At 42.3% G+C, this 10,163-nt stretch overlaps 1 protein-coding gene across 4 annotated transcripts in view; it reads left to right on the top strand.

The window, feature by feature from the left end:
- Positions 1 to 828: 828 nt before the first annotated feature.
- PSIP1 (PC4 and SRSF1 interacting protein 1) overlaps positions 829 to 10,163 on the top strand; it is a 109,279-nt gene continuing 99,944 nt past the window's right edge. The window contains exons 1-4 of one of the 4 annotated variants that reach the window (XM_053295685.1): positions 829 to 1,153; positions 1,818 to 1,955; positions 6,117 to 6,193; positions 8,458 to 8,596. In XM_053295685.1, the coding sequence (XP_053151660.1) occupies positions 1,884 to 1,955; positions 6,117 to 6,193; positions 8,458 to 8,596 (288 nt within the window). In that variant the 5' untranslated portion in view covers positions 829 to 1,153; positions 1,818 to 1,883. The other 3 variants (XM_053295686.1, XM_053295684.1, XM_053295687.1) reach the window with 3 other exon arrangements.

The following is a 10,163-nucleotide window of genomic DNA, read 5'->3' as shown; positions in this document are numbered from 1 at the left end:
CAGTCTCCATCACAGTTTTTAGAAGGCAAGTGAAATCTTTGCTTTTTACCCAGGCTTTTATATGTGTTGTTTTTGTTGCTGCTACTCTGTATTTGATGGTCCTATTGTGAATTTTTTAAAACTTTTCATTAGAATTGTATTTTTAAACTCAAATTTATTTTTATTGTGTGAACTGCCTTGAGATTGTTCTACTGAAAGGTAGTATAAAAATCTAACAATCAATCACTCAAACAAGGCAGAGGAACACTGTCCTTTTACTATAGGTACTATCTGAACCTGTTTTTCTAGTATCTACATCCTATAATGCACCACTTTCCATTTCTAAATCTTCCCAATGCCACAGCTCAAAACTGTGGCATAAAGCGAGAGGGCTGATAAGACCTAATAAAATATTGTAAGAGGCTTTATTTTTATGTGGACTTTCTAATGCAGAACAGTATCGGTATTCGACCGACAGCAGTTCTGCATGCTGTCAGGCCAGAGGTCTTGTCTTTCGCTGCGCTGCCTTGCCATGGGGGAAATCCTTTGAACTTGAGATGCCGAGGAGGTGGCAGTACAGCGGCAGCTTCTGGCGAAACAAGCACATCCTCCCTTGCTTTCCCTTATTATGGCTGAAATCCCATGCACTCCTCCTTTGAAGTAAGCACCACTGAACACGGTAGGATTTACTCTCGACTAGTAAACGTGCATAGGATCGGGCCGTATTGAGATGTGCATCTTGCTTTTTTCCTCCAGAACCTTATGTGCAGCTTCGCACCTAATGAGCGAACGTCATTTCCACTTTCCTCCCAGTCCCCTCCCCACCCCCACTGGGGGGTGGTGGAGGTGGTGCGCGCACGCCTAAGGTGGTTGGTTGGCGGAGGATATATTGGAAGAGGCAGATAAACCTCCCCAGAGCCATTAGAACCATTCCACGCTGAGAAGCAACATCCCTCACTATTCCTCTTCCCCTACTACGAATTCACTGTTGTTTGCCTCGCGACCTACAGGAGTTCTGCAACAGAAGGAGGAAACGGAGCGAACCATTCTGCTTGGAGGAGGGGGGTTCCTGTCAGTGAGTTTCCCGGGCCAGCTGCGTCGTGCTCCGCCGCTCTCAGTCACACGCTGTTCAGCACTGGGCTTGTAAGCTGAGCGCTGAAGCAACAGGAGGCTGGTAAGCCGCCGATTTCATTCGAAGGGAGAGTGTGCGCGTGCGTCCTCCCCCGCCCCATCCCATCCCGTCCCCCATTTCTAGGAATCGTTTGGTGCACGCCGAGCTTGTCGAGAGCGAGCGTTTAGGTAGCTGGCGCGAGAAGGAGTGGGCGCGCGTGAGCCGTGGTTCGCTTGCAGCGGCCGCTGTTTTGCTGTTAGGAGGCGGGGTTGGGTGCAAGCGGGGGGGGGGAGCGAGCGAGCGAGCAACGGGCCGCGGTGGTGTGCTGTTGTATCGGGGGCTCTTGCGCGCGTGCGCGGGGCAGGTAAGCGGGGCTCGGGGGGGGGTGCTCGAGCCCCAGCGGTGATAGAGACGGAGACGAGGGTGCCCCCCCCCCGCTCCGCTGTGGCGCCGAGTGATGGGAGAGTTTCTTCCCGCCAAAACGGGAGCGATGAAGGGTCGTGGGAGGGAGCTGCGCTGGCCTGGCGACCCCGAGAGAGGGGCGGGCTTGACGGCATGTGGAGCGGGCTCCCGGCTGGGCAGGGAAGGTGATGAGCGGGAATCATCGCCGGGTGTTGTGGTGTGTGTGCTTTAGGGGTGGGCATATCCCTGCCGTTTACCTCAGGGTGGCTGCGGCTGCTGCTGCTCTCTTGCTCTCCCCTCCTCTCCCCCCACGACCCCCCTTCAGAGCAGCGACGCTCCTCTTCTTCAGCCGATTCTCCGCAGCAGCGAGGGCAGCCGCCTCGGCGACAGCATGAGCCGCGATTTCAAACCCGGGGACCTGATCTTCGCCAAGATGAAAGGCTATCCCCATTGGCCAGCCCGGGTAAGGCGCTCCCTCCTGCCCTCACCTGCCCTGCTGTCGTCTTTCCCTTGCTGCTTACGGATTCTGCCACCACCGCTTCCCTTGGAAACCAACCAACATCTGGTGGCCTCGCTGTGTCGACCCCTTTTCGCTGTTTCTAGAAAGCGCCCCCTCCGAAATGCCTCGGGGTCCATGCATGTCTGGGTTCGTTCTTCCATCATCCCGTTGGCCTGAGCAGCCTGGTGGAGGGGGGCGTGTTTGTGTTGGTGGAAGTGACTTCTAAATCACATTGCAGCTGGTCCTACCGACCTGCTGGTTTTGGCTTATATCTTGAGGCGTTCTGATGTTTCCACTTGCAACATGCAAGCAGCCTCTTCTTTTCAACATTTACATGTAATGTTACATAGTATTTTTAATTTTTAGCAAAAGGGCCTATAAACCTTTGACTGTAAAATATGTAGTTTGCCAATCTAAGCCTGCCTTCAGAGTTGTGTTTACCTTAAGATCAGGGCAATTAATTATTTTTTCTATATTCTATAATATTGCCTATTTGTTTAGGATGCTAAAGACATTGCATATAACTTTGCTTTTATTAAAGAGACCTTACAGTAGACTGTTAGAGAAAAGATAAGTCAGATTATGATGTTGATTATACTAATACTACTAAAGAGTCTATAACTGCTTAAATTTTATCCCAAAAATGGTGTTTAATTTTTATCCCAAGCTATATAAAATCATTTTTCAAGGTGTATGTAGTTTGACTTAATTACTTTAAAAAAAAACACGCACACAGATCCAGCACCTCTATGCAAAAGCAAAAAAGCTCAGCACAAATCTTCAGTTTTCAATTCCCTGTATATACCTAATATGACACATTTGTTCCTTCTGGCAATGTTATAAAAGCAAGTGATCTAGGTCCTCTTGTCATAGATTATCAGGATATTTACAGAACTGAACTCTAATTACAGCTTTCATTTGATGTGGCCACAAGAACTACTCATCCTATGCTTTGGCATGTTCCTGGAAAGCATGGAGACCCCATTTGAACAAAGCCATGTTTTAATTGCATTTTGAAAAAATGTAATGTTCTGATGCTGTTCTAGGACATGGAAGAGCTGTGCTATGAATCTTTCAAAATAGTCTTCATCTTCATTTTACATATGGATCTCTCAAATCCGCAAAAAATTGTCACAATCAGTTATTTCATGTAAGCATGATACTAGTTACCCAAAACAAAGCAGATTCAGTTCTACCATGCTGATTAAAATAAATCTGTCTCCATCTGGTACCCTCAGTAGGGGACAACTGGGAAATACCTCTTGTAAGGCAGAGCAAATCGTGCATACCTGAACTAGGTACAACTGCTGCCAACTTCTACTAAAAGCAGTGGCAGAACCAGCAGGCAGATTGCCTCCTTAGAATTTGCCTTTTAAAGTGGTGAAGGTACCAGATACTATATTTGCCTTTAATGTGTAATCTTCTGTTCTTAGTGTCAGCTTACAGTAGAATGTAATGAACTTTGTAAGCACCAGTGCTTTAAATATATGGACACTACTCTCTGTTGCAATCCTATACGTTCTTACTGTGAAGAACATCTCATTGAACTCTGACTTCTGAATAAAAATACTAAGGATTGTGGTACACAAACGATATAAGGCTGGTCCTGCTATTGAGGAGGTGGTGGCAGCAGTTGGCCCTGCAGGTAGAGTCTAGATATCATTGTCAGTTATTGAGCTTATTATTATATTATTTTGGGGTGCGTGGGAAGGTTTCTATTTGAATTTTTCACCTCGGATGCCAAAATATTCTGGGCCAGCCCTGATAGTAAACTGGTATAGGGTCTTTTTGAACAGTAATTTAAGTATTAGTCAAAAGCAGAGTGCAGGGCCCTGAACAAACCTAATTCAACTTAAAACAACCAGAATTAGCAATAGCACTTACATGACCTTGGAAAGATGGAAGGCTGAGTCAACCTTGAGCCCCTGGTCAGGATCGAACTTGTAACCTTCTGGTTACAGGACGGCAGTTCTACCACTGCACCACCAGGGGCTCTTATCCATGGTTTTTAATCCTCCATTGTCTATAGTGCTGAATTCTGGTAGCTAGACACTTCTATATTTTATATACATATGCATACAATCTTGTAGTAGTAGTTGAAAGCCCTAATAAATAAAATTGTTTGACCAGGATTCAGTTCTTCATTTGTCATGGTGCATATGATAGCCTTCCTTCCAACTTTAAAGCTGCAGAGGATGAGGATTGTCCTTGCTGTTGGGCCATACTTCCCAGCTCCAAGACTGAAAGACTAGTAGCTGGGCCAGAGTGTCTTGTTAAATAGGCCAGCTCCCAACCACTGCTTCTAGCTCCTGAGCAGGAAAAGGAAGCAGGATAGTCTTTCATGCCTAGAAAGACCTGGCCCAAGTAAGCCTTTTGCCTCTGGCTCAGAGTTGGGAAGGCAAAGCAAGGAGCTTGTCTGCTTGGCTATGCATCTGCAAGGTGCTACAAACACTCAACTAGCATAAAACTAAGTCAACAAGCTTTATCTCTCCAGCTCAGAGCTAGAGGGGTAAGGCAAGGGGCTTGCTTTACAAGTTCCAGACAGAGAATCCAGCCAATAAACCCCTTACCTCACCCTTCCAATTCCAAGCCAGAGGGGCAAGGCAAGATGCTTGCTTTGGCCACATACTTGCAAAGGGTGCCTTACTAATGCATCAGCCAAACAAATTCCCATTCCTTGTTCTAGGATCAAGTTAGAGAAAAAGACTTGGAATAATCCTCCCCTGTCCTGAAGTTTGGTCCTACAGAGAGAAGCAGTGGAATATCTCTCACCTGCATTTTGAAGGTGCAGTGCAAGGTCAGGGACAAGACCCTCCCATTGAGCAAGGGGACCAAACACCACACATTTTTCTAGCCAAAACCTGTTGACACTAGTTACAATATCATTTTTTTTAAATCAAGGATAGGTCCTTAATTTCAAAATGCTTCAAAGCACCTTGTGAATGAATGATCACACTAATGAAACAAATCTTTTATATTCTCTCCTTTAATTAGTATGTTCCTATAAATCTACTTTCACTAGAACACATTGTTTAAATAAATTTGGCAGGGGAGAATAATCACATACGTGCAGGTTCGAAGTGGATTTAGGGGATCCATGTATAAAAAGAGATGATCCTGAAAGACTATAAATATTAATGTCATAGTAAGGTAGTAGAACATAAGATTACAACCTCCATCTGTATGGGCTCTTTGGATGATCATGGTGAGATACAGGATGGCATCACTTCAATTCTAGCACTTTTAATTTGTTGCTTTCCTCTGTCTTCAATATTAAGCCGTAACAAGTATATGAACTTCTATTAGGCTGTATGATAACACACAAAGATGTCTTCCTCACTCTCTTCAGAAAGAAAAGCAACTGTTTATAAGATAGCCCTGAGCTGATAATAGCGTCATAAGTTCAATTAAGAGATTATATGTTTGCATCACATTCAAATTTCATTTTAAAGCAGGTTTTTATGATAAACTTGTACTTCGAAACACTTTTTAAAGCATTGATTTTTCACTACCCTTTCAGTATCCTGGAACTTGGAAAGGATTTCTCCAGTTTATAGAGTTCTGGGGTCTGTATGTAAAAATAAAAATCTATGCCTTAGATACTGGGTTCTTTGCAATTGGAGTATTGTGTCATGCATAGTCTGTAACTTTAATGATGTTAGCAGGGACAGATGTGATTCCAGGTGGTACAGACTAAAAAAAAAATCATGATCTATGAGTGTACTTTCCCCACTTCTAGATAGATGTGTATCTATTTTTCTTGGCTCAGAGTGGTATTATGCAATACATATTTGGGAAGATTACACATAGTTTATTAAGAAATTATTAGGCTCTGTCTAGATACAGCTTTTCCACAGACCTGTGTATATCCTATTTATTAAGGCTTTAAACTTAGCACAGTTGGGAATTTCTGTTAAACCAAATGACACTTAATTCCAGGTAAACATGCCTAGGATCAGGCTGCACAAATTATTTGTCCAAATGCTGTTCCTGTAAGACTGTTAGTTACAATGAAACACTTGGAGGCGGATAATTCTTTTTAGTTTCCATAGCACTTTGTCTTTAAGCATCTTTAAGTAGTTTTCTGTATAGCGCTTTATTGTGAATAATTTTGTCTTACCGTAGGTAGATGAAGTTCCTGATGGAGCAGTCAAGCCACCTACAAATAAAATGCCTATATTCTTTTTTGGCACTCATGAAACGTAAGTCCTATCTATTCAGAGACGTTAACTTCAGTAAGAAAAATTTACAGTAGAGCTATAGATTGTGCAAACAGCCTCTGCTAATTTTAATCTTTAAAATTTAATGTGCATTGCTGCACATGGGTAAAGCTAGTGTGGATGTCAGCCCATGAAATTTTAAAAACAATTTGCTATGGAAAAGCAGGACGTTTCCATTTTCAGTCTCTGGGCAACTGAGAGTTTGCATCAGGAACAACATAGGTGGGGTGAAAGCCTTCTGATTGCCTAATTGTAGGGCGTTTTGGAAAGTTGTGCATGTTGGAATTTACCAACCAGTGAAGTGGCTGTAGGTATCTAGGACTCAACTGCCAGACTGTGTTTCTCTTTATTTCTCATTCATTCTCATAGTAGCCTTAAAATTTGTCAAAGCTGAATCTCCTGTTAGTTTCCATAAAGCAAGAACTGTTGGCTCATCATGTTTGATGAGTCAACATCAGTCTGTTCCAAGATAGCATAGGAATGTTCCCATAAGACATTCAGCATAGTTCTTGCAATACCATCTATAAAGCTTGCAGAGCCATGTTGTACCAAGAACAGAAGTGGAGGGTCTGTACCAAAGCAGAAACATCAAGGCTTGTATACCAGGGTCAGAGCCTTTCTTAATATAGTACAATTCATCACTCCTGCCCTCATTTAGTTACTTTGTTATACTGGTTTAGTGCAACAGTACTTTTTAAGATGAAATGACTAGATTTATGCACAGAATTCCAAATACAGTATAGATGTTTGTATAGTGGTACTAAGATACTTGCCGTATATTTCCACCCCTTTCCTAATAATGCCAAATCAACCTTTTTCACTGCAACAGCATTGCTGAGCTGATATAATTTTAGTTATGTATTGTAGAGAAGTAGTTGGAAGCATCTAAAAAATACAAATTTGGCAGTGAACTTTATACCATAATCCCAAAATCTTGCCTGTGTGGTTAGTCAAATTATTTCCGAAGTGTGTGCATGAAGCCATAATATATCTTTTAGTATATATCGGGCAGCAGTGATATAGGAAGATGCTGAAAGGGATCAACTCATACTGTGCGAGAGAAGGCAATGGTAAACCCCTCCTGTATTCTACCAAAGTAAACCACATGGCTTTGTGGTCTTGAGAAGTTGACACTGACTTGACGGCACAACTTTACTTCTATATGTTGAATCTCTCCTGCCATTCTATTGCTCAGTTCAGGGAGAACCTTTTTGGTACTGTTCACAAGCTGCTTGAGAATTTATTAGCCTACTTTCCAGTAGGATTATGAGATCACCCAGCATTCAGAATCTCTCTCTGTGTGTGCAAACACACACATGCATCCCCCCTGCACCCTCAGCTTTGCAATGCCCGGACCAATATGAACAAAATCAGGTACATTCGTAGGGACACCTCAGTGGCGTAGTTTTTGATGATATCCAGTTCAAGATAAGAAACATAAGAACAGCCCTGCTGGATCAGGCCCAAGGCCCATCTAGTCCAGCATCCTGTTTCGCACAGTGGCCCACCAGATGCCGCTGGAAGCCACAGACAGGAGCTGAGGGTGTGCCCTCTCACCTGCCATTACTCCCCTGCAACTGGTGCAAGATGGCGGACATGTAAACTTTTGAGGCGCAATTGGGCTAACTGATGTGTACCAAATTTGCTATAGGTATAGGGACAGCTCAAGGGCGGAGTTTGTTATGATGTCATCACCCTGGATGTCATCATTCAGGATGATGGATGCATGAACATTTGAGGCACAAGTGAGCTAACTTGTGAATTGCTTAACTGATTTCGACCAAATTTAGTCCAGTTGTAGGAACAGTGAAAAGAAAGTAGGCAGATTAGTTCTTACTAGAATAACTTGTACTATCCTGGTATAATGTGCAAGTCTGGCCATCAAATTATTCATACCTGATCATTTGGGAATAATTTCATTAATACCGTCAGCCTCACCACAGATACATGGGGATTCCAGTTACTACTATATGGGGAAACATCCCTATTTTCCTATGACTAAGTTACATAAGGAGCATTTGGTGCAGAACTTAACACTTTTTGGAATCCTAATATTATATACTAGCCTTATATACTAGCCTAATATTATATACTATCCTAATATTATATACCAGCCTTGTCTAAATGCTTGCTGACACTCTCACTCTCTAAAACAGCTATAAATCAGCAACCTTTAAAATAAATGTATTAATCTATCAAGTGCAGACTGTATATGGAATATCTGAACTCTTCAATTTTTTTTCTAGAGCATTTTTGGGACCAAAAGATATATTTCCCTATGCTGAAAACAAAGAAAAATATGGTAAACCAAATAAAAGAAAAGGTTTTAATGAAGGATTGTGGGAAATTGACAACAACCCCAAAGTTAAATTTTCTAGTCAGCAGGTAAGTTACCTTCCAGTTTGGAAGCATCGTTAATTTGGTCAAAAATTTCCACTGTCTTTTTGACGAGAATGACACCATACCAGAAATGCCAGTCTGAGAAGGAGGAATGGTATAGCAGTTGGTTTCCAAAAAAAGGTCCCAACACATTTTGAGGGAAAATCTCTTCTTTGGGGGCCTATGAAAATTATCTATCTATATGCAAATTTTAAAGTACAAAAGGCATAAACAATAAAAATGGTAAAAATAATATAAATGTGAATATTATAAACATTAGGGATGTGCACGGAACCGGCACAGGGAAGATCGAAGGTGAGGGGGTGACTTTACATGTGGGGGAGGGTGCGCTTACTCTTCTTGCTGCTTCCCACCCCCCACTGGTGCTCCATTGTAAACTGGTCTGGGCGGGGGCGGCAGCATATCTCCCTGCCGCCCCATACCCTTGTCGGACCAGAAGTAAGCAGAAGTACCTGGTGCTTCTGGTCCAATGAGGGGACAGGGCGGCATGGAGGTACGCGGCCTACCCGCCGGACCAGTTTACAATGGTCTTCTGGTGGGGGGAAAGCAGAGGGAGGGGTACGTGCACCCTCTCCCTCCCTTAAAGTAATCCCCCCACCTTCAAGCCGTCAGAACTGCCATTTGTTCCATGCACATCCCTAATAAACATGAAACAGTAAAACATATGTAAACTAGCAGAGAAGATACATAAAACAAGCAGGAGATTGAACAGCTGATCAAAAAGCTGAATAAAATATATAAGAATATTGTAAAAGAAAACCCCTCAGAAATATATAATTTAAAAAAGAACTTCTCTCTCTCAGGTAGCTGCTCTGCAGATTAACATGCCTCATTTTTAAGAGTAAAGTAGGCTCAGGTGAAGTTAACAGTGATCAGTTAAAGCAAGAGCACATGTACAAAGAAAGACTTGGCAGAATTTAACTCTTGAATTACAGGGTTGTTAACAGCCAGGAAACTGATATAGACAAAAAGCTAATCATGCACAAGCCTCAGTCTGTAACAAGGATTGTACAGCTGTACCAGCACCTCTTTTTCCTTTAGACAGAAGTAGATATTACTACTAGAAAATTAAAATAATGATGTTAAATTTTCATTAAGTCCCCTAGGGGAAAAGTAATTTAATCTCAAAACCCAACAGGCCTCTTTTTCCAAAAGGATCCTATTTACATACAAAGGTATGTACTGTAAAGCCCAAAAATAAAAATCTGACAAAGGGAGTTAATGTTCCAGACTGTTTTTAAGAAGGGGCTTTGATGTTTTTATGTCTGATATTGGACAAATGCTCACCAATTCTTTTTTAAGGATCTAAAAGTCTTTCCTGCCCTAGAGCAAATGGCAAGGGCACTTGACAAGATAAACCACAGATTCAGAATTGCACACTGTAAAGTGGAGCAAAGTATATGTTTTATAATCTCCAGGAGCAGTAAACTCCTTAAGTTTAAAGGTAACCACAATATACACAATTCCTACAGAGAAAATGTCCCTGGGGAGAAATAGATCAAAAAAATGAAAGACTGATGGAAATAGAGATGTTGCTTTTAATAAGCCATTT

This window comes from Hemicordylus capensis, chromosome 2 (genome assembly GCF_027244095.1).
Source record: "Hemicordylus capensis ecotype Gifberg chromosome 2, rHemCap1.1.pri, whole genome shotgun sequence".
Taxonomy (NCBI): domain Eukaryota; kingdom Metazoa; phylum Chordata; class Lepidosauria; order Squamata; family Cordylidae; genus Hemicordylus; species Hemicordylus capensis.
The sequence above is the reverse complement of the archived record's forward strand: the minus strand, read 5'-3'. Positions and strand labels throughout refer to the sequence as shown.